The 25,101-nt window shown below is 43.4% G+C and overlaps 3 protein-coding genes across 3 annotated transcripts; 2 read left to right on the top strand and 1 right to left on the bottom strand.

The window, feature by feature from the left end:
• The first annotated feature begins 3,292 nt into the window (after positions 1-3,292).
• LOC131129792 (desmoglein-2-like protein) lies at positions 3,293-11,924 on the top strand. The gene is made up of 14 exons (XM_058073659.1): positions 3,293-3,356; positions 3,926-4,039; positions 4,377-4,532; positions 5,332-5,470; positions 5,541-5,710; positions 5,786-5,920; positions 6,451-6,636; positions 6,719-7,293; positions 7,374-7,516; positions 7,937-8,158; positions 9,256-9,495; positions 9,845-9,978; positions 10,109-10,354; positions 10,427-11,924. Exons 1-14 carry the CDS (start codon positions 3,318-3,320, stop codon positions 11,354-11,356), a joined length of 3,429 nt encoding a protein of 1,142 aa, XP_057929642.1. The 5' UTR covers positions 3,293-3,317; the 3' UTR covers positions 11,357-11,924.
• Positions 11,925-13,676: 1,752 nt separating this feature from the next.
• LOC131129793 (divergent protein kinase domain 1A-like) lies at positions 13,677-22,943 on the top strand. The gene is made up of 5 exons (XM_058073660.1): positions 13,677-13,757; positions 18,007-18,141; positions 18,237-18,344; positions 19,046-19,222; positions 19,287-22,943. Exons 1-5 carry the CDS (start codon positions 13,698-13,700, stop codon positions 20,100-20,102), a joined length of 1,296 nt encoding a protein of 431 aa, XP_057929643.1. The 5' UTR covers positions 13,677-13,697; the 3' UTR covers positions 20,103-22,943.
• LOC131129794 (large ribosomal subunit protein uL18) lies at positions 20,378-24,891 on the bottom strand. The gene is made up of 8 exons (XM_058073661.1): positions 24,794-24,891; positions 24,259-24,328; positions 24,059-24,174; positions 23,769-23,903; positions 22,385-22,587; positions 20,775-20,952; positions 20,614-20,702; positions 20,378-20,536 (listed from the first exon to the last, which is right to left on the bottom strand). Exons 1-8 carry the CDS (start codon positions 24,794-24,796, stop codon positions 20,437-20,439), a joined length of 894 nt encoding a protein of 297 aa, XP_057929644.1. The 5' UTR covers positions 24,797-24,891; the 3' UTR covers positions 20,378-20,436.
• Positions 24,892-25,101: the final 210 nt, after the last annotated feature.

Raw genomic sequence — 25,101 nt, 5'->3', positions numbered from 1 at the left:
TGGAGCCAATTCTCATGCCATAAGTCAACAAAACCTCTCTCAGGAAAACAGAAGACAATTCAAACCACCGTCGACTACCTTGACTAATCATGACACAATGGTCAGGGGTAATACTGAGCGTTTCGACCAAGAGGACAATTTATTTAATTAAAATAAACTGTAAAATCAGTAGTCTGCTATTTGATTGGAAGCCACTGTAATGTTTCAGTGAAACATTAAGAACAACAACAGAGTTGATCTTATTTTACTTATCTCAACTTGCAACGAGCCAACAACATACATACAGGTACTTCCTGTCTTCAGCTTATGTGGTTCACACCGGCACACTATCTCCAAGCACAATGTTAGTGTTTCAGACGTGAATGACATGAATCATGACAGCCGCCATCTTAAGCCTCAGACTAGTTAATTAGTTAGCTATTTAGTTAATTACTGGGCTGGTCGTGACTATGTCAAGTAGGTGTAAAAAAAAAAAACAATACAATAAATCTACCTGCTTTCTCTCACACAAACACACACACAAAGTGATGTTCAAACATCATTTTTCCATGAATTGACTGAGTATTATTACTATCAAACATGTGGGGAATCCAGCCTACCTGAAATGTGGATGAGCTTCCTCCTTGCAGGTCAAATAGGAACTTCACGCATCCATTTTAGTGTACAGCATCGCAAATAAGGACGATTGCCCTCTACCGGTGAAAAGGGCTATTGCATTCAATGACACTCCCACTGCAAGTTAGTCTTCTGTCTGTCTGTGAAGAAAAAACGCCATACCGCCTGTCATGAGGCGATCCATACCACAAATACGATAGGTTCTACGCAGGTGCAGAACGCGTCTACATCCGGTCAGCCTGCTTATGAGGCATGTGTAATGTATCCATCGATCTATTTCAAAGCAATTACGGATCGTAACCGTCAACATGATGATTCGTGATTTTGTGTACACCATTCAACTCGCTCCACACCACAGGAAGTTGAATTGGAATGACAGGAAGTGGAATTCACGAAAGTTTCCTCTGGCCAAGTAATAGGAAACAATTGTATTAAGAAGGTTTTGACTTCAAAAAATGTTTTCTGGCTTTCACCCACATTAAAAAAAACATGTTAGGTTAATTGGTGACTCCAAATTGTTGATATGTTTGAACGTGAGTGTGAATGGTTGTCTATATGTGCCCTGTGATTGGCTGGCGACCAGTCCAGGGTGTACCCCGCCTCTCGCCCGAAGACAGCTGGGATAGGCTCCAGCACCCCCGGGACCCTCGTGAGGATAAGCATTAGAAAATTAATGAATAACAAATGACACATCATTGTACACCAGGGGTCTCAAACTCAATTTATTTGGGGGCCACTGGAGCTCAGGTCTGGGTGAGACTGGGCCGCATCAGGTTTTCCAAAAAAAACAACAAAAAAAACACATTTATTAAAAACAAAAAAAATTTAAAAACTTCGCTTTGGTTCCAATTTTCTACAAGAAAAGCTCTGATAAAACATTCCACTGTTCTCAAATATCTTACTTTTTATTTTTCTACACAAAATAAGATGAAAAATAAATAAACAAATCAAGAATAAAGAAAATCAATCAATCAGTAATAAATAAATAAATAAATATAATAATAATAATAAAACGGCAAATAATAAAAACTTAAGAAATCACATATAGTTGGTGGATAGACAAATTATTTTTTCAGATTAAAATGAACAAAGCATTATTAGAGCCCTGTAGACATGACAAAACACGACTATAGTCACATTTATACTCTTTTTATTTACAACATATTGCGCAACTGCAGGGTCTTGAGACACATGCGAACTCGCAAACTAGAGAGCTAGCAACCTAAACGGTTGCCTTCAAGTTATTTCCTTTAAACTTAAATAGCCAAAAACTTACCACTTCCACACGGATAGGGAGGATAACTATTAACAGTTATTTAACATGAACATTAATCAAACGTAATAATTTTTTCTGGGTACATGATACCATACAGCATCCATATCAAACTTGCGCGGGCCGCACTAACATTAAACTTTCATATCAAGGCGGGGGCCTCAAACTAGTGTCCTGCGGGCCACATTTGGCCCGCGGGCCGCATGTTTGAGACCACTGTTGTACACTGTAGTGTAGAGTATCTAGATGGATTAAAATGTGAAATACATAAAGCAGGCATGCATGGAATAGATAAGAGGTGCCTTTAAATGTGCAAGAACTTAAACCTTTTTTGGCAGCTAATTTCTCTCTCCAGTGCTGGCATTGTAATTGTTTGTACTCACTCCTGTTAAAATATATTTTTAAACTATATCTTCAAACTCATAGGCTGATTCCACAGCTGTCTGTTTCTAATATTTATACTGCCTTTATGATGCTACATAACCGTCATGTCATGTGACTTGTGACTATACTGCCCAAGAAAGCATCAATTCAATAAAAAGTTTTGTCTCTCAGGCAAGTCAACTCAAAAAGCAACACATTGATTTCCACTTAAGGCTGCAAAGCTGAAATACTCGTTTGGAAAATACATTTTTTGGGGGTCAGTTTCTTCAGCTGTCTTGAAGTTCGTAAATCCAGGTGCTACTTGAGTCGTAGTCGTAAAGTTGTAATCACCAAGAATTTGAAGCAGTCAAAAGTCATAAATTCTTGCCTGAGCACAAACTTTACTTGAATGGCAACATGTATGTTGACATATGTACTGCATGCACTTTCACCACCATTGCAGTGTTTCCCATGCAATCTGTATATTCAATTGGGGTTACCTGTCCTCATATTATAACATATTATAACACCCCTGGTCTGCAAGAGAATAAGGCGACGTAGCAGGAGGGATCAGTGTTGCCAACTTTGTCGCTATGACTACTGAGTTATCAGACCACTCTAGATACTCTTCCAAAACAGCGACAACGAGCAACAAATGTAGTGAAGAGACTATAGTATTGCTGTTCTCAATAACTGAGTGCTGCCGTGGGCCCCTCCCCCATTCAAAAGCCCTCCTAGAAATTAAACTGAAAAGTCAAACATGAGCAACATAACATAGTTCACGGTGTCATCGAAGCATTTTCGTTTTGCTTTTCATGTCTTTGACGTGATTTTCGTGAAACTTTGTGGGTGAAACACACTAGCACCACCGAGAGGACTGGAGTGGAACAGCTGTTTCTGTTCCATTCAGTGATAAAGAATGATGTGGAGTGGAATGGGGGAGTGGTTGCAAGACTAATGGGAGGGGGACAGGAGTGTCTTCAGGTGGAGTGATTTAAGACACATCTGTTTGTTCTTCTCTCCCACTTCCATCCTCAGGACAACTGGGAGCGACCGTCCTGCAGATATGGACCCCCGGATGCACCTGGTGCTGATCTTCATGCTGGTGAGTCTCTACGAAACGCTCACACAGGGACCCCCGAAATTGAGTACATCCTTTTTTTATTGGAATTGTTTGAGTCTAAAGACACTTTTTTTCTGCAACAGTTAGAATTACAATTTAAAAAACGAATCAACCAAATATATTTATAGAATTGTTAAGAAAAAAGTTATGGTAATAAATGTTGATTGCAAATGATAGCATTTATATGGGAAACACTAAAAAATATTTTTGAATGATATTCTCTATTAATTGATTTACCTGCTATTTTAGCATATTTCAGATGTTGACTTTTAGCCTTTTACAAATCTTTGTTTTTTCTTGGTTTTTGGTGCCTTGTCAGGGTTATGGAGTTGGTAATGGAGTTGGGACCATAGGATTGTATTGAATGTGTCCAGACTTTTGGCCTGTACTATATAATAACGGAGATTACGCTTAATGACGCTGTTTTCAAACTGACAAAAACATAAAAACGCAACTGTAAAATGATAAAACTTGTTAGAGAGGCTCCAGTTTTACACCGGCCATAATTTAGTACTTCACATTGAAGTGTTGTGACGTGTGCATGCTCCAAGGTGCCCGGTGCTCCAGCTAAAGAGCCTCCGAAGAGGACGAGGCGAGAGTGGATCATTCCTCCCACCAAGCTGATGGAGAACGTGGACTACACAGGTCGGGAATTTATTGCAAAGGTAAAGCAACTTGGAGTCTCGGGTGCTGACCAAGTAATGAAAACAGAAGGTTGTTATTGTTGTGCTTCAGTCCTTGAGTGAATAAATTGGGATTGTAGTAGTTGAAAAGAGGCAAATTCTGGCGAAAACACTTCCCACAGTTCTCTGAAATTGGGTTCTACATTCCAAGGCTTTGTCACATACTATAGTACTACTTTAGTCACCCATCTTTGTATTGTTAGACTCAGATGCAGAAGGAATGGCTTCAGGTGACAAAGACATAAAGCATGTTTACATACGATTACCATGGAACCACCAAGGCTAAACTACTATGTGTCTTTTTGATGCTACTTTTTAGATCCGCTCTGACAAAGACAGATTTGTCAATGTGGAGTACTTTCTGTCTGGAGCAGGAGCTGACCGGCCCCCGTACAACCTCTTTGTGGTGGATCCTAAAAGCGGCTTTGTGCGTGTCACTGGTGTTTTGGACCGGGAGCAATACCCATCCTTCAATGTAAGTCTATCAAGTTTTCTTGCAATGGGTCTTTGAAGTGAGTATTTGATTGACCATATGTATGTGTTGAGACTAAGCAGACGAGGGGGAACAAGGAGCAGGGAGGAGTTACACGATTAGCCAGGTGCAAAGTTGAGGAAAATGAGCAGTCCGAAACAAAATGACATTGTTTGAGAACCAAAGGATCTGACTCTTTTTAATGATCCATCCATTCATCCATTTTCTATGCCGCTTATCCTCACTAGGGTCAAGGAGGTATGCTGGATCCTATCCCAGCTGACTTTGGGCGAGGCGGGGTACACCCTGGACTGGTCGCCAGCCAATCACAGGGCTGTGAGCTAAGCCAAAAGAGCCTGTACTATAAATAGAGCTAAACTTTTCATCACTGTTCTTTATAAACCAAATTGGACAACCAGAGTGAATGTTTTGCTAACCTTTGTCAGAATTGACTGCACTTAACCAAGAGGAGAATTTGCTTAAGGTATCATATTATAGTTGTTTTAAAGATGTGTAGTGAAGGCTGTTTGTTACAAAGCTGTCCTCTGTGAAATGGTGGGCGCCTCTAGTTAGAGGCAGGTCAGGAGAAAGGAGATTTTTCTTCATGATGGAGTGAAAAGCCGTAACTTTAAATGTAAGTCTTTTCCGCACTTGTGCTCATAAACGGGTTCTCAGAGCACATTCATCCATCCATCCATCCATCCATTTTCTATGGTAAAATAGGGGCTTTTGTAGTGTAGGCATGTTCCAGTATCCCTTTTGGGCATAGACTACATCTAATCCTTGTTTTTTCCTCATGCAGCTAACAGGAAGTGCTAGATATGCCGACGGGACAAATGCAGAAGTAGCAATCCCCCTGACCGTCCATGTTCTGGATCAGAATGACCAGACCCCTTATTTTGAGATGCATACTGGCAACGTCACAGAGGCCAGCAAAGAAGGTAGATCATAACATCTCTGGTCCTTACATAAAGATGTTATGAAGACTGTTTACTGTTTGTTCGGTTGTAGGAACCTTTGTTATGCAGATTATAGGCAAAGATGCAGACCAAGCAGGGACAATTAATTCAGAGATAGCATACAGTATCATCAGTCAAGTGCCAGAAGGTCCAGCTCCCATGTTCACTATAGACAAGAAGACTGGGAAACTGTATGTCCAAAGTCCCATACTGGACAGAGAGGTAAGTCCTCCTGAGCGCCAGGCAATATTTTAAGAGATTTTCTCGAAATGGTGGGTGTGTTGTGATTTTTGACAGACAAATGACTTCTACAAACTGGTCATAGAAGGAGCAGACTTGGGAGGGGCTCCAGGAGGCCTCGTGGGGACAGGAACTGTGGAGATTAGGGTCTTGGATATCAATGACAACATCCCCACCTTGGAAAAGGCTGAGGTGAGAATTAAGACAGTTGTTTCTTAAAGGGGACATATTATGCTCATTTTCGGACCATTTATTGAGTTGTGGACTCCTATAGACCAGCAACACAAGATAAGCTTTTTAGATCTTCCAGAATCTGCACCTATTCCAGAGGTATTTCCTTGGATTTCCAAAATGATCAGTTTTAATTTATTCCACTGTGATTGGTCCCACTCAGTTTGTACAGCTAATAGCTTGTACAGCTTGCCCATATACGGAAGTCAGTCTTGGTGAGCCTGTGTTTGAAGAAAACTCTCTAAAACCGAGCGTTCAGAGCCATCCCAAACTTCTTTCAGGGCTCACTTCCAAATGCGCAAAACGTTCCAAGCTCCAAAGTTAAATTTCAAGGTCTTTGTCTCCTGTGGACGATTGGTTAAAATCCGTTTTAGCGATGAATGATATGTTGATGATGGAGACCACTTTCTTATGTTGGTAGAAGTCAGAGAACTTCTGAATGTATAAAAATATTAAAGCTTGGTGCAACGTAAATGTTGTTTTTCTTGCAGTATGCTGGATCAGTGGATGAAAACGTTGCCGACGTGGTAGTGATGAGGATCAAGTCTCTGGACAAAGACCTGGAGCACACAGACAACTGGCTGACTGTCTTCAACATCGCCAAAGGGAATGAAGACAATCTCTTCAGCATTGAAACAGACAAAGACACCAACGAGGGCATCCTGAAGCTGATTAAGGTATGTACTCTACTCACTTGTGTGGTGACTGAATGGAATGTTCTGGTCCTGCAGGTCCATAACTTTCCGATTGTTTGAGCAGGCTGTAGACTTTGAAGAAGTCCAAAATCTGGAGTTGGGCCTACTCATTGAGAACGTCGCTCCGTTTGTGGAGGGTGGTGCCATTTTGATGGATGTAGATCTTCGGGTTGGAGAGGGAGATCCTTCTGCAGTTGGCCCTGGAACACTGGTGGGGCCTGGAGTTGGTGCAGGATCCGGGGTGGCAGTCGGAGTAGATGTAGGTGTGAGTGCAGGAGCTGGTGCAGGTGCTGGTGTGGACGCCGGTGTGGACGCAGGTGTGGACGCTGGTGTGGATGCAGGTGGGAATGTGCACCCTGATGCTGGTGTCAAAGGCAACGGCGGACCCGGTTTAGATGTGGGAACAGGAGTCAACGTTGAGGGGATGCCAGACGTCCAAAGAGGAGCAAAGCCAAAAGCACCCGCCAAGAGCTACCCCATCAAAATCACAGTGAATAACTTGCCGGAAGATCCAACATTTCTACCTGAAACCAAGAATGTTCCTGTGTCCGAGAACCCAGAGGAAGCACCGGAAGATGGTGTGCTGACTGTGTTTGCAGCTATAGATCCAGACACTGGAAAACCAGCAGAGGATGTCAGGTTAGTCAGAGACTTGATTCTAGACTATTCCAGTTGAATTAGTCAAATCCTGATTGACATTTTCTCATTCCCTCTTCCAGCTACGCCAAAGCTTATGATCCAGATAACTGGTTTACTGTTGATGAAGAGACGGCGGAAATCAAACTCAACAAGGCACCAGACAGAGAGTCCCCTTTCTTAGTGAATGGCACCTACGTTGCAAAGATTCTAGCCATAAGCAAAGGTAAAATATTACAACAAAGGAAACTATTGTTTTATTATTCTCGACAGTACGTACATGTTGGGTGAGCCGTTGCCTTCGCAGCTTCATGTGGTTAGCTTCTTTGACAGTGACTAAAGGCCATTATAAACATGATTGCATGAAGAATTCCTGAATGAAGCTAACTGGTCTTTGACTGAACCTGACAAACAACTTCTACACTTGACAGTCATAAAATGACAACAAAAAAAAAACCCGAGGCCAAACTGCTTTAAATCAACTGCTCTAACAGGAGAAAATATTTACACACTGGCGAATACGTTGTGTACAGTTGGGGCAGGTTGAAGTCTATGGAAAGCTAGTTTTAAATATGGCGTCATCACAATAATTCAATTTAAATGAATTAAAATAGCCATAACTCCAACATAAACATGTCTTCCTCAGACAAGCCACCAAAGACCGCCACAGGGACCCTGGCCATCCAAGTGTCCGACTCTAATGACAACTGCCCCACCCTGACCACCACCCACACCAACGTGTGCTCGGACGAAAAAGTGGTTTATGTCACTGCCTTCGATAAGGACGCCAGCCCCAACGCTGCACCATTTGCCTTCCATATAATGTCGGACGGGACACGTGGCAGATGGGATGTGGAAGTCATTAATGGTAAGCACGCCCCACTTTTTATGTATTCACTCCATATATAACATACAATGTGACATTAGGGAAAGCTAGTGCTAACATTACTAGAGCTAGTGATGACTGACAGATGGTTGAGAAAACGACAGGCTTCATTTTTAGATGTGTAGCAAAGCCAAAAGTACTGTGTGCTTAAAACTGGCAAAGAAAGGTTAGACCAGGGGTGCTCATTAAGTCGATCGCGATCTACCGGTCGATCGCGGAGGTGGTACTGGTCGATCGCTGGTCGATCGCGGCGTGACATTAAAAAAATATCATCCCAGCATCAATGCCGTCACTTGATTGACATACAGGGCAGCCATTCAGATGACAACTGAATGTTGCCCTTCGGGCGACCAATCAAATCAAACAACGTCTCTAAGTGCAGCAGAACTTACGATGTCAGCCTATCATCCATCCCCGTTACTTGATTGACATACAGGACAACCAGTCAGATGACAACTGAATTTTGACCTTTAGGTCACCGCTCATGCGTAAACAACGATGCAAAGTGCTAAGCTAGTCGGCGAATTGCGAGATTTTAAGCCCTCGCTAAAGTTTATGGTCACTAAAATGAGTGAAGGAGCTGGACCAAGTAAAAAGGCAAAAACTGGACCAAGTAAAAAGGCAAAAAACATATCACTTCCATACGGATATGGAATATTATACGGATATTATGATACGGATATTATCCATGACTGATAAACATTTGGAAGTGTGCTTGAGGCTGGCTATCAGCAGCTACTGTCCGGACTATGCATCCCTGGCTGGTTCAATTCAGTGCAAGTCATCAAAGTAAACTCAGGTAATTACAAAAAATGTTAATAGTTAATTATGTGTGTTTTGCAATATTGGCTCATTTGGTTATGTAAGGTACATCAACATACATTGTACGTACAAATAATCCTCAATACATTTGAAAATAAATAGATGTTTTGCATTTTTGTAGTGGGTAGATCATTTTGACTCGGTCATTTTAAAAGTAGCTCGCATGCTGAAAAAGTGTGAGCACCCCTGGGTTAGATCTATGCTCAGTCAGTCACTGGACAGTCAAGGTAATCAGGTGAAAAATGTTAAATCCTCAGAGACAAGCGCCGCCCTTTACTCCCATGAGGCCTTATGGCCAGGATCATACGAGATACACATGGAAGTGATGGACGCCCAAGGTTTATCCTGCCCTGACAACCAGATCTTCACCGTGGACGTTTGCACCTGCATGGACAACAAACACTGCAGCGTGCGAGCGGAAAGACTCGGGCGTCCATCAGCTGAACTCTCCGCCTCCGCCATTGGACTGTTCCTGCTGGCGTTTTGCTTACTGATGCGTGAGTATGAACGTTACTTCCTGTTCCAATTGCTAGGTGATAAATAGCAGGTACAGTAGGTGATGAAGGTAGAAGCTTTGTTTTATTTCTAGTCAAGTCAGTCAATGAGGACTTCAACTAGTTCTTCTCTTCCAAGAGAAGAGTCAAACAATAGCTTTAAAAATGCTCTGAGCATTTTGACCTTGGGTTTACTTTGCAGATTGGTGTTTTTTCTACTGTTAGATTCCCGCGAGTGAGAGAAAGACATATTTAATGGCCGGTAAAGCCTGAAAGACCTGAAACAAAGGTAGTAAAATAGTTATACTCTGAAAACGCTGACATTCTTCTGCATGTTCTTATATGTCTGCAGTGGTTCCTCTGCTGCTACTGTTCTGTCAGTGTGGAGGAACAGACACCATCTTTGCCGACCAGTTTAATGACCTGCCGTTTGACACCAAGGAACACCTCATATTGTACCACACAGAGGGCAAAGGGGAGGACAAGGTGGGATGCCACATCGTCACGAGTCCTTCTAGCAGCAGTCAATGTTTCACAAACATCTTTTCAGACTGCACACTCTCAGGACTGTTGGAATTCCGAGGTTCCACTCCATAATGACTTGCATCCTTTACAGGAAGTGCCGCTCCAGAGTGTCCCCATCATGTTAGGCAGCCAGACTCTAGTGGAGAGAAAAGCATCAGGCTTCGACCGGAGAGTGACATCAATTTACAATGAATCCAGGGGCAAAGGTCTGGTGGAAGTGGATAGGGGGATGTTGCTCCTCGGTGCAGGTTCTAACATGTTCAGCGGGCAAAGCAAACATGTAGCCTTTGATGATTTGGCGCTACCTGATGCTGTCCTGGAGGACTACTATTCTCAGGTACTGTGTTAGCTCCGGATGGTTAACTTGTGCTCTCACACAGCTCTTCATTTGATTTACTTCCCCCAACAGAAGTCAGGCTGTGTCCTTCCAGTCATGGACAGTCAACTGGTGTTTCACTACGAAGGACCACCATCTTCTTCTGGCTCAGTGGGCTGCTGCAGCCTCTTGGAGTCTGAAAAGGACTTGACATTCCTCGACGACTTGGGACCCAAGTTCAAGACTCTGGCTGAGATCTGCTCCCCTCTGCCACCGTCACCCAAACCATCTATGAAAGTATCAGGGTCTGTCATCTCTGAAGGTGCGGCACCAGCAGTTCAGGTTGAGAAACTTGTTGGGTCAAGCACAGAGAAGGAGATGTCCTCTACTCTTAAGTCCTCTGTCAGGTCCAGAAGCAGTGTGCATTCCTCAGGTAGTAGTATGTCCTCTGTGCCTCGTCATGCTCAAACGGTGGTTTTACAGCAGCGGCAGCCACTTTACTACACCACCAGCACCGTGCTTCAGCCGATTAACTATGTGCTGCAGCCTCAGGCACAGAGCACACTTCTGCTGGCAGATGGCGTCCAAGGAGCTGGTTTACAGGGCCTGTATGTTGTCAATGGACCCCCAAGTCCTACCTCTGGACTTGTGGTTGAGCTCCAAAGTCCTCCCGCTGGGCTTGTAGTGAAAGGATCGAAAAAACGTCCCTCTGGACTTGTCAATGGTCTCCAGAGCTCTCCCACTGAGCTTGTAGTCAGTAGACCTCAGGGGTCTTCTTCAGTGGTCCTTCAAAACACTCCCCAAGGCTCCACCATCCCCACAATGTTACTCTCTGGACATCCTGATGTGGGAAACGGCCCTGTGGAGGGCTGGAGAGTAAAAGGTCCAAATGGTCCTGGGGTCTTAGTGAAGAAGAAGTGTGGTCAAGGTAAGCCAGGGGGAGTGGAGCCCGGTTCACCAAGAGGTGGTGTCCTGCTCAAAGAGGTTCCTCTTCCTAAGAAGGTGTTATGTCCAGCAGACTGAGGGAGTAAGGTTCCGCTGAACAGTTTTTGGGTTAAAGTCACTATCAGTGTTGGGTAGCAATGATTGAGATTATGGGATGTGGTGACAGCTGAAGAACAAGCAATTGGTTGTCAAGCAACTACATGCTATTTCTGAAAGCCATGAAGATTACATGGAAGCTAAATGTCAGCAAAATCAGTTCCAGCTTATCCGGATCCAGTCTAGTGTAAGTTAGTATACCCAGACCTACTTATCTCAAGCCACCTCCAATCTCCACTGGGTTCCAGTTCGGTTCTAGAAGTGTTCCCAGACCAGCCGTGAGATAGATCTAACAGTCCCTCAAGCATGCGCCTGTTAGAACAAGCCTGGAATACCTGGATGGTAAACTCAACCAAATAAAAATCACAGAAGCCCCCGGTAGCAATTTGTGTTGCAATGTTGTGTACCTACATCGATATCAGATATGGTGGTTGTAAGTAGTCAAAATAAAGAAATATGGACACTAAGTTGCAAAAGGGCTTCTTACAGTGTAAATCTGCAATGATGATTCTTGTTCACATTTTTACATTCATTTGTAGTACATTTAATAAAATACATGACATAATTTTCATGATCATTTCCCTTGTTGTTGTACTCTCTCTGTTGTTTGCTAATTGGGTTACGTATTGAGCCTTCTAGCAAGTACTTGTAAGGCCCAGAAAAAAAAAAAATATATATATATATATATATACTATATATATACTCATTTTGGATCAACATTTTCAATAAAAGTGATCATCAAGTCATTATTATTATTATTATTATTATTATTAGACTAGATTCAGCTCCAGAACCAGAACATTGTTCACTGGCAACTGATGCTAAGAAGCTAAATGCACAATTCACACAATTATTAAATGCCAAGCTAAATACGTGGCGCGTCATTTTGTTGGCAGTTCGACGTGACACAACAGGACTGGCCGCCACATGCCAATCAGATTTTGTGATCAGCTTTGAAATGCCGATCACATGTTTTTTTATTTTTTTTAATTGATCGGAGCATATATCCATAAATTAATTTTGACTGAGGGTTAATTAAATGTCTTTTCTTGGGGGAAAAACTGCCTATTTTCAGTGGAAAAAAGAAAAATACAAAGTATATTTTTTTGAGAAAGCGTCTTGTTCAACTACTGTAGTTACTGTCAGCCGTCCGCCATCTTCACCACAAGAGGGCGCCAAAGGTACACATTCGGTCGTCTGCAGAAGAACGTCATGTACATTCTCCACCATAAGAGGGCACCATATTTACAAAAATCTTATTTTTTGGGAAGACACTATTAGTCATCATGCAGCTAAATAAAAGTCAGAATATTAGAAACAGCTGTGATGCTGTCCAGCGGTACAGCACAATAATAAACATGTTGCCATAATAATATCTCTCTGACATTTTCAATCAAAAGCAAAGATTATTATCTTTAAAACGACTGTATTGGATCTCGGTGTACTTAATGTTTTGGCCAGTGAGTGCATGAGCTGTTACTGTCTTCATCTTGTTATGGCCTTGTGCAGGTTATTATGTTTGGAAACCGGACGTTTTGACCCTCCCACTGAAGAAGGTAATCTAGAGGTAATCAGCAAGGGATAATGACAGGAAAAATCCACTTTGGCATTTTGCTCTCCAAGCAAATAAAACCCAGCAACTTCAAACCTTCTCAAGAACACACTCATTGTTAGTTGATGAAGATGATGAAAGAAATTAGGACAGTATTAACTGTTACAGGTATGACATGTTATATTGCTACCAGCCACTAGAGGACGTTTTGTGAACACTGTGTTAAAAAAATGAATTTTTTTAGTTTAGTTTAGTTTAGTTGAAATAAATATCTTAATAATAATCATATTAAAACAATATAATTTGAATTATTATTGTTGGATTTATGTCAATTTCGGGGTACTTAAAGATGCTAAAATAATATCAAAATGATGTACATTATTATTAACATTACAGTTCAGAAGTTCAGATATAAATAAATATGATAATATTATAATTTAATAAATACAAAATGGTATGAAATTAAATAAAATACAAAAATTATTAGTGTTATAGGCTTAGATTATTATTTTTAAATGTAGATATTTTTTTTCCTAATTTCATGTATGTAACATATTTTGCGGTATTGTGGGTTTTTTTTTTGGTCCGAGTAAAATACAAATACAGCATGAATGTGATGGTCCTTACAGGTTATCACGTGGTCGTTCCTCAGGGATTAGCATCATGTGATCAGAGCCGGTCCAGTGGGCGTGGCCTAACGCCGAGCTAAGAGCCCCACTTTGCCTTCCTCTACTCTCTTCTCCTCTCCTCTCCTCTCCTCTCGGCTTGGCCATGGCGAGAGCTCAGCTTCCATGGAGCTTCTTCTTCTTCTTCTTCTGGAAGAACATGCAGGTAAAGAGATGTTCTTCCTCGTGTGTGTGGGTGTGTGTGTGTGGCGACACACGAATGCATCATCTCTCTCAGGGAACGACTTCAAACATCAGCCATCTGCAGCTCCCTCATCTCTGTTGCCATGGCAACCGCTGCCATGATGCAGCCAGCTCGTCATCGTATTGATACTGTGCGTTCATGGGTGATGTAAAAAGTTGTTTTGGGGTTTTGTACCTGAATGCAACACAAAGATCACAGATCACAGGCTTGATGCCGGTGTAAAATTAGGACACTCAGGTCAGGAAACTGTATGGACAAAAGTATTGGGACTGAGATCTCTTTGGTGTATCTCAATAGTGTGTTTCAAGTCTAGCATGGCGTGAAGGACGCAGGTGACATGCGATGGTAAGGGAAATGAAACCCTGCAGTGAAACCCCTCTAAATCCAAAAATATATCAGATCACTTCCCCCTCAGCCTCACTGAGACACCTGACTCACTTAAGTCACAGTAGCACTGACTGTGGAATAGATGGTGTTGCTTGTTGGCTGTGAGCACAGGAAGTCTGCGATTAGGCTCCAATCATGCCTGCCATTCTTCACGATTGTCTCGTGCTAGAACGTGCATGAAGAGCTGCTTTGCTCACATTTCAACCCCGAACAGTCATGAAGCACCTGTTCCATCAAACAAACTCAAATAACATGGGGCTGGGTGGGGCTTCAGGTTACCCAGCATGCCTTGCGGTAATTGTTTCAAATACATTTGCTAAAGTTGTGTGTTTAGAGATAACATCATCCTTTTTGTACGCCGCTTATACTCACTAGGGGGGGTTATGCTGGAGCCTATCACAGCTGACCTCGGGTGAGAGGCGGGGTACACCCTGGACTGGTCGCCAGCCAATGGCATGGCACATATAGACAAACAACCATTCACACTCACTTAACATGCATGTTTTTGGAATGTGGGCGCAAAACAGAGTAGCCAGCAAAAAAAACACACCTACAAACTGTACATAAAGATGCCCGAGCGATTTGAACCCAGATCTTCTAGATGTCCTGACTGTGTCCAAATACTAACCACTTGGCCAATGCGTGGTTAGAAAAAAAAACATATTTGTTGTTTATTAATCCCATAGAATTAATAGCTGCCTTATGTGTGTTTATTTACTACCTGTTACATGTTGTACTGTCATGAATAGTACAACACCAAACTTTGATGTAGGGGGCTACAAAATATTGCGTTTGAGACCTCAAGGTACATATGCTCGGTCTCATTCTAACTTTAGCTACTGTACTTACATGGGTTATGGTAGAATGACTCACTTTCTGGTCAAGAACTTGCATCAGAAACAAGGTTGGACTGTATTTATGCCACCAATGAAACAATTTTTGGGGGGTTTAGGGACCCCCCAAAAAGAAGAATTATGTGGTAGAATGACTCAGAATCAAATTAACACTTTGCAGTGCGCACACTTTCTCTTTAAAAACATGCATCGTGATGATCTGAAGTCACTTAAAAAAAAGTTGTACTGTATTTTGGCAATTTTTGTTGATGTTTTCGTTTGTTATCTTCCTTAGGAATAACACACAAAGTAGTGTTATCATCCTGTGGTACCTTGATATTATTGCACATTGCTCTATTTTCCCTCCTAGTGGTTCTTGACCTCATCATTGATCTCAGAGAAGCTTTTCTTGAAGCTGATATTCTGTGATTGTACATTTCTCATTTCTATTTGCAGGTTTCTTAGTTTTCTGAAGTTACAGGCTACAGTTTTCTGCAGTTTTTCTGCCATTAGGCTCTCAATTTCGCGTATCATGGAACGCCCATATAAGGAAATGCCCATATGTTAGAAAAATGCACAAACCTCATTATTTAAAACTTTGGCATCCACGAGAATACAATATTCTAACTACATTTAAGTATAAGTCAGAAAAGTGGAAAAAGCATAATAGGTCCCCTTTAACAAAAACAAAGAAAATTGTACCTTTTGATTGTCTTTTGGCAGTTTGTGTGTGTTTTTGGCTTTGCATGTTCTTTTTTTTTTACTCTTGCAGCATTTACGTGATTGATTGATTTTCCTGTCTGTAAAAATGAGCAGTAAAAATGGCTTCTGCGCCACACTTTGGACACCCCTTCCCAAGAGGATCCACTCCACTATAAATCTGACGACAGATTCCTGCTCTTAGTCATCATTTCTACACTGTATTCTCAACAAATGGTTGCTTTGTAAAGCTGTTTTGAATGTTTCTATAATATTTGTGCATGAAATTCTAATGAAATCACACCGCCGCACAGTCCCGCCCCCCCCTGCAATCTCTTCCCAGGGTTCCACTGGAGCCCATTAACCATAAACCTCTGAGCTTTAGCGTCATAAATAATGGATGAGTGGGATGCACGCTGAACAGAAATGTGCGGCTCTTCATCAGCTTTGATTGCACTGGCTGGAAAATGTGTCTGCAGCGTCCCGTTTTTATGGACTCTTCATTAGGTACGCCTCTTAGGAGCGCCACTGCAAGAGACTGGCACTTGTAGCTCTATCGCGTCTTTATGGTTGATTTTTTTGTATTGCTGCCATCAGATAGGGTACCTAATGAGTGTATGAGCATGAATGCTTAGCAAGCTGCTCTTTCCGCCCACCTCAGCATGAAGTAGCAGCCTCTAATTAATAGCTGGCCCAGCAGCCACAATCAATACGCCGTCATTAGGCGTCTTTGTGGACGTGTGCTTCCTCATAAAGGCTCAGCGCGTAATCGCACACAAACACACTTTGGCGTCAGCCACACTTACACTGAAGGCCACAAGTATCGATCCGAAGGGTCGGGCGGCCTTGCGGCTTTGCGAGGAAAAACAAGCAAAAGCTGCAGAAAATAAGTGAGTTTAATGCAGTGCCTACGAAAGCCCGGAGAGGTCATGCAGGCCTTAGCTAAATTCATTCATTCATTTTCTACCGCTTTTCCTCACGAGGGTCGCGGGGGGTGCTGGAGCCTATCCCAGCTGTCTTCGGGCGTAAGGCGGGGTACACCCTAGACTGGTCGCCAGCCAATCACAGGGCACACATAGACAAACAACCATTCACACTCACATTCATACCTATGGACAATTTGGAGTCACCAATTAACCTAGCATGTTTTTGGAATGTGGGAGGAAACCGGAGTACCCGGAGAAAACCCACGCATGCACGGGGAGAACATGCAAACTCCACACAGAGATGCCCGAGGGTGGGATTGAACCCTGGTCTCCTAGCTGTGAGGTCTGTGCGCTAACCCCTAGACCACCGTGCCGCCCTCTTTGCTAAATTTGTTTTTATTTTCCTTTTGTTTTGCTAACTTTGTTATCCTTATTTGTCACAATTAAGAAAAAATGTACATATTGTGGTATGTACGGCGGTCGAGTGGTTAGCACGCAGGCCACACAGCTAGGAGACCGGAGTTCAATTCCACCCTCGGTCATCTCTGTGTGGAGTTTGCATGTTCCCCCCGTGCATGCTTGGTGAATTAGTGACTCCAAATTGTCCATAGGTATGAATGTGAGTGTGAATGGTTGTTTGTCTATATGTGCACTGTGATTGGCTGGCGTGGCGACCAGTCCAGGGTGTACCCCGCCTCTCACCCGAAGACAGCTGGGATAGGCTCCAGAAAACGAATGAGTGAATGTATATATTGTATATATTGCAATCTTTGTAATACCTTCTGTGGTTTAATGCACACTCTTTTGTTTCCCTCCAAGTGGCCAAAGGGCATCATTGCAGCTATAAAGACGGTCAACAAACCTCTTGAACTAAAACCAACAGGACAAATCCTCCCAAACACTAAAAATAACCAAAGTATTGTGCATTTTGTATGTAAGATAAACACACTTACCTTCAGGATATGATCACCGGCAAGGCCTGCAGGACAAAAGACACATGCTGCCTGCTGCCGGGAGCTTTGTTTTTGAATTATCTGTGACACAAAGTGCATGTAAGATGCATTTAGGGAGATAAAAGGTCTTATTTCATCATCTACACTGAGTGTGTGGCCAGAGAAGACATTAAGGAGGAGTGTAGGGTTACTAGAAGAGAGGGCGTGACGCAATAAATTGTGAATTCAGTCATAAATAGGAGGGACAGGAGCTGTCCATCAAGGTCCACTCTACACTAATGGACACATTAAGCTTAATTATTAGCCTCTGAGGTATCTAGTCCAAGATGGCGAAAAAAAAGGGACTGTGCTGGTGCACAAATCAAGCCCACTCTCTCCTTCTAGCAGTGACCTCCTGCGGTGTCTCCCACAGGCCCGAGTGACCTACGTGCACATGAAGTACCTGTTCTTCTCCTGGCTGGTGGTCTTTGTGGGCAGCTGGGTGATCTACGTGGAGTATTCTTCTTACACTGAGCTGTGCCGCGGACATCAGTGTACAAAATCCATGGTACTATATATTAAAAAAAAACATGTTAGGGATTAACAATAAGGAATACAGACAATATTATAGCATCCTCACCTTGGCATTCTTCCTGTTTTCAGTGCAGCAAATACAGGAAAGGCATCGTGGACGGCTCAGCCTGCAGCGGCTTGTGTGAGAAGGACACTTTATACTTGACCAAGTGTTTCTCCACAGAGGCTGACAACCAGGTATGATTCCTTGCTTCGGCTCTAGAACCTTTACTTGGACGCATATATGTGATTAATCCAGTCCATTGGCAATAGATACACATTCATTCATACAATGTGTTTAATGTAAATCAAACAAACATTGGTTGGACATTAATGACAAGATTTAAACAGTACAGTTGTAGATGACTACAATGTTTCCCACCTGTCATTGTCCGGATTGCCTTTCAAGAGGAGGTGTTGTTGTCCCACCTAGTGGGGACAGTGGGTCATTACAATTTCCTCACGTTCACCCACTGTGGCATTTTTTTTGTGATGACAGGTTGAGTAAAAGTAAAACTTTCTCAGTTTTACATTTTTTACTTAAAATTATTTCCCCGGACTTTTGCAGCCACTGCAGAAAGAAGTCACATGGATCAATACGGACAAGTCCTGTCAATCCTTAACAGGTTCTCCCTGGCAGTCAGTTGGAAGCACTGCTTGCACAATTTCGCAAACGGAATCGCAAGTGTGATCGGTTGGTTGTTGCCCAGACAATAAGGTGACAACATACAAAGGTGTAAATCATTTTCCATGACATTTGACCTTTTCTTCCCAATTTTCCATGACTAAAAAATGTGTCAATCATTTTCCAGAACACGTGGGAACTCGAATTGAATGCCTCACCTATCCACAAACATCTTGGCAGCAAAAGGACAAAGATTATGTTGATATGGTTTCAGGTGTATTTGGGTACCTGGGGCGACCTGGAGGGGGTCATCAAGTGCCAGCTGGATGAGGCTCCTCGTTATGATTTGGCTGGTGACATGGAGCCCAGGAAGGAAGCTGCCGCCTTTGACAAGCCTACCAAAGGGACATCAGTGGAGAGGTTCAGGGAGATGATCCTCACCCACCTGAAGGTGAGGATGTTTAAACCCAGCATCAGAAGTTAGCATGTTTTAAATGTGGACGCGGTCTTTCCAGGCCAAAGTGGGGGACGACCAGGCCAATCTAGGCGACCTTGCCACGCGGGCATTGACAGCAGCTGATGCCAACAAGGACGGCCACATCTCGCTGGCCGAGGCACGGTCCTCCTGGGCTTTGCTGCAGCTCAATGAGTTCCTGCTGGCACTAGCCCTCCAAGACCGAGGCCACATGCCCAAAGTTCTGGGCTTCTGTGGAGATCTGTACATGATGGAGAAGGTGCCTCACTCTCCCTTGTATGGCCTGAGTCTGCCCTGGGTCATGGAGGTGTGGATGCCTGGAGGTCTGCGTCGCAGCATGGACCAATGGTTCACACCAGCCTGGCCGCACAGAGCAAAGATCTCCATTGGGCTGCTGGAGCTGGTTGAAGACCTTTTCCATGGCACCTTTGGCAGCTTCCTCATGTGCAACCTGAGCCCGTCCAGCTTTGGCTACACAAAGCGTCACGACCTGAAGGTGGTGGACGCGCGGCACATCATCCCGGAAGCAACATTCCAGGAGGAAATCAGACAGCAGAGGTGCGACACAGACAATGATTGTCTGTACGGCGTCGACTGCCTGACGTCCTGTGACCTCACCAAGCACCGCTGCACAACGGAGGTCACAAAGCCAAACTTGGCCAAAGCCTGCGACACCCTTAAGGACTACATCCTGCGTGGGGCACCCTCGGATATACGCGAGGAGCTGGAGAAGCAGCTGTATGCGTGCATGGCGCTCAGAGGGTCGGCTGAGCAGACTGAGATCGAACACTCACTCATCCTCAACAACCTGAAGACGCTGCTTTGGAAGAAGATCTCCAACACCAAAGACTCCTAACATAATCCCAAATGTTTCCAGACTTGTGACGAGATGGTGTAGAACTGACCATCTTAAGGACTGGACTAGTGTTACAGTTTGGGGAATCCATTTGGATTCTACCCTGCTGCAGTGGTTTCAACACTGGAAGGTCCATGAACAGGAGAACTTGACCCATAGAGGATATTCCATGACTTCTCCCCAAGATTTTACTCAATGACCTCATTTATTTAAAACCAGAAATAAGCCTGCCTTGAGGACATTGTAAAGTTGGATGAAAGCAGGACAGAATGGAATGTTTTCCATAGATTTATTAGAACAAAATTTCTGCAAAAGACCGGAGCAGAGCAAGGCCTCACTCTGCTTCCTCCTTCTCCTGAGCCCGAAGGAAGCTGGCTTTCTTCTGGGCGACGCGGTCTTTCCTCTGGGCCAGAGACAGCTTGGCACGGTTCCACCTGCATTACAAACATCCCATTGGCATCAGTAACAACAACAGGTGTATTTTTATTTTTTTGGAGGCGGTGTTGCTCACCTCTTCTTCTTGACCTCTCTGGGAGGTTTCTTTTCATGGACTGGGTTCTCTCGAATGGCAGCATGAGCCTTTTTGTACATTTCCTCAATCTAAAACAAAACCACTCAAGACTCAGGAGGAGGTACTGGGCTTTTGGGTCGAGGTGTGACAAGATCACCTACCATATCAGGAGTCACGCCGTTCTTGATGAAGCGGGAGAACTGCTTCTTGTAGGCCTCCTCGTCCTCCTCCATCAGGTAGCTCATGTACTCTGACACGTTGATGCCCAGGATGTGTTTGCGATGGACCTCAGCATTGAACTCCTTGCTCTCTGTGTCGTATCCTGGGAAGCGCTTGGTGCTGAGGAGGGAAAATACCTTCCAGTTAAATCCAAGTACTTACTATGTACAGCTTTCTGATCACCATTCTCACCAACACGCACACTGAATACAATAACTTCAAGAACAAATCTATCAAAAACTTTCAGGTCAACATCTTTCTGCTCAAACAGTAAAACTAAACGATAGGACCTCTGACAGGCAGGAAGATGCAAAGACGTGCTGGTTTGAGGAAATCACAAGTCCAAGTAATGCACCCAAATATGTTAGTATCCTGCATGCCAACACATTAAAGATTACCACTGTACTTTTGAAAATGTTGCAGGTAATCTAGAGCCTAAGGAACTTGTTTCTATGACGCTATCGAGTCATGAAGAAACAAATTGGGACTAGTGGACACTAATATCAAGGTCTGTGTCTAATGCAGCAATTGTGCTTGGATAAGACATTTAACATAAGTTTGGTCAAGTGTGGAGTTACTACAGCCTGTGATAGGACTGCTTGGAACACAGCCGCTGTTCAACTCCGTTTCACTCACCAGCGCTAACAAGTGACACTGACATCGAGTGGGGTAGGATTGGAAAAGGTTTATAATGTGTCTTTGTCTCAATATCCCATGTTACACACACAAACATTTTTTTTCTCAATTTAGTGGCTGTATCTTAAATTCAGGTGCTAGTCAGGAATTATGGGTATATTGTCCTGTCTTACACACCACTTTTAAAGCTAAATTTGATTGGAGACTGTACTGATGCATTCAAAATGATTTGATAAAAATAAAACATTGGACAACTATTAGCTCAAGACAGCCATTCTTTACATACTATGTACAAACTATACATATACAAAGCGCCATGTGGCCCTTTAACTAGATGCAATACAAAAGCTCCATCAACCAGTGCCTTCAAAGACACCGCTCCGTTTTGATTGATACCGTCCTATGAATTGAACACATAGCCAGAGTAACCGTAGAGTTGTACAGTATGTTGAAATGAATCAAAAACTACTTCAATGTGTGGAGAGGCAGATTGTTGAATTGGGAGTCAAACAGTGCATGTGGCCATGTGATGTTGGTGCAGGTGCAACGAACGGAGGGCCGAAGTCCAACTAGTTATTCATACAGACTAGAAAAGTGGGTCAACAGAGACCATTTTGAGACATTCCATGAGATTATTTTTAACTTGGCCCCGACTTAAAACACCTCAACAGAAGATTCTCAAACGTGACATACAACCCTTTAACAAAAACACTACTGTACAAATTGTCAAAACAATCCCGAGCGTGATGAGTCAGTTTCACACAGGCTGTCCTACTTTAAAACTCCCCAGGGAATGGACCAAAAAAGCCATGTAGAGTAGGAGTCAAATAAATCTTGCCGTTTCCAAGAGATGTATCATCAGATCAAGATAAATTGCCGGCAAACCATGTCCTAAAAACACTTGAGCGCAGCTGACCTGTGAGGGATGCTCAGGCCTCCATCCACGGCACCTTTTAGGGCTCCAAACACCTTGTTGCCTGTGGTGGTCCTGGCCAGCCCGGCATCCAGGTAGCAGGTGAACGCACCCGGCTGCCCATCGACACTCTCCACGTTGAACTCATCGCCAGTCACCTCCACCTGTCCTTCGTACACTTTGTCCAGGCCAAACTTGTTCAGAAGCTGAGGATGTGTGGGAGAAGAAAACGTTAAACTTTTCAAACAGCCAAGCAGAAAGTACACTTAAATAAACTACCAGAACTGTTATACGAACGATGACTACATTGAAGTGGAAACATGCACTGAATTAAGACACAATTTGTTTAAAAACAAAGATGTGCAATGTTTGACAATTAGGACTAGTGTCAAGTGGGTAAAAACGTCCATCTGGACCAAATGTGCAAGATCCCTGCTTTTTATAGGGATGACCTTCCAGGTCCACCAGGAAATCACGAAAACAACGCAAGCGATTAACACACCCATAGAAGTGCAAACATCTCACACACCCATACACAGATTGCCGATCCCCTACAAACCTTACTGCTCACTTGATGTGGACACTAGCCTCCAATGTTGGACCAACATTTGCAATAAAAGTGATGAATGTAATAGATTCAGCTCCAGAGCCTTCCACTTCAATTATTCACTCGCAACACAATCCACATAAGCCTAAAAAGGGAAGTGCACTTTTTTGGGGGGGAATTTTGCCCATCATTAACAATCATGTGAAACATGAAGACTATTTTTCTCTTTTGTGTGCATTAGAACACGAGAATACAAGTTAATATGCACTCGCTTAGAATGCCGTCACTGGGATACACCTATTTCGGCTATCTCTAAAAAAAAATAAAAATAAACTACATTGTTGATAGCATGTATATCAATGCGGCGAGGAAAAACGTCTCGGTAGTGTTTAAAATCATCAAAATATGGCAATATACTACAACTGTTACATGTTATTAGTGTGCATGTTAATGCCTGATCACACCATGCAACATTAGAAGTGCTTTGGCAGGGCTTCATAAATCAAAATAGGTGTATACAATGACTGCATTGTAAGCTAGTCAACTGGCGACTAAGTTGTCCTTAAGTATGAATGAGAGTGTGAATGGTTGTCCACATGTGACCACTCCAGGGTGTACACTGCCCCTCGCTGAAAGACAGCTAGGATAGGCTCCAGCATACCCCCGCAACCCAATGATTACACAGTATAGAAAATCGACAACAGAATCAACGCCTATTCCAAAAGGTGAGGTCCCAACAAAGAATGCTAACAAGCAGTCAACATTACATAAATTTTGTTCCCAAATCATGCCCACACTTAAACATAGGGGTGTACTATGCGTAAAAGACAATATACGTACTCTGCGAGCCATCAGCAGACCAGTGCAGTACGCCGCTGCGTAGTTCGTCAAGCCCACAGAGATACCGTATTTGGGCAGCTCGTGGGAGTAGGCGGCAACCACAATCATGTCACCCTCAATCTTGGCATAGGCAATCTGCAGAAGGTGGAAGGTTAAGCGTGGACTTGACAAAAATCAGTTGATGGCACGTCAAAAGTGTCACAGGTCACCTGACTTTACAGAGTCATTGACCGAGTGTGACATTCGCTTCGTCGCCACAGCAACATTGAAGCTGACGGCACAGGACCCACCTGGCAGATGATGTCCCTGTTGGTGAGGCGGACAATCATGCGGTACTTAGGTGTGTTGTACTTGTTCTTATCTTGGATGACCAGGCGCTTGCGGGCAAAGTAGTCAGTTTTCCCCTCTGGGAAAAGCACAAACATTTGATTTTGACATTTAAAAGGAATATCATCAGAAGTGTCCATGAGTGGGGTAGACATGGTCGTACCTCTCCTCCTACGGAACTTGACCTGGTATCTCTTGAAGTAGGCCTTATTCTTCACCACTTTAACAAAACCCTGCATGGAGGACACATCAACAGAAGCAAATTCACGCCCATTATTCTAAACAGTCAAATTGTTGACTTAATTCGGAGGAGTGCACATGCTTCACAACGGGCTGTCACTTGCTAACGTTAGCATATAGCGCCATTGCAAGTCAACGACAGGAGCGAGCACAAGCTAACAGCTAACATGCTAAATGACAAGTTGCATTTACTGTCAAGCAGTGTGAGAGTAATTAATAAATCAAGTGGCGACATTCTTGTGACAATTTCACAGTGAAAGTGTACACATGCAACGGGAAGTGCTGCATTTGTCCACAGACCCACAAGGCCACGTTTAGACTGCGCCGGCTGTGTACTACTGGAACACAATCTACGCTCATCATTGGCACACTTGCGTGTTTTTACACAACAAACACCACCGAGCACAGTATGGACATTTTAGGAAGGCACGGATAAACATATTGGGAGGATTACAAACCATTTTTGCAGTCTTTTGGCCTCCTTACGAAGGAGCCCGGAGTCAAAGACTGGGGATTGACTCCGCTGCACGGGAGAAAAGGAAGAAGCGCTGTGCGCATGCGCGATAAATACTTCGTCACAGGACGAGAACCTGTAGTGTTAGGATGCTCTGATTGAACCTGTGCCCTCTAGCAAGCCGGGGTGGTATTGCACCAGAGAGCGTTGGCGTTTGACCACAACCACATCAAGCAATATGAAAGCATGAATCTGGTTTTGTCAGTTGTTTTCACCACTTAATCACGTGAAATTTTCTGAATGCTTTTGGAA

Source organism: Doryrhamphus excisus, chromosome 5 (genome assembly GCF_030265055.1).
Source record: "Doryrhamphus excisus isolate RoL2022-K1 chromosome 5, RoL_Dexc_1.0, whole genome shotgun sequence".
Lineage (NCBI taxonomy): Eukaryota > Metazoa > Chordata > Actinopteri > Syngnathiformes > Syngnathidae > Doryrhamphus > Doryrhamphus excisus.
This window is presented reverse-complemented; position numbering and strand designations above follow the sequence as displayed.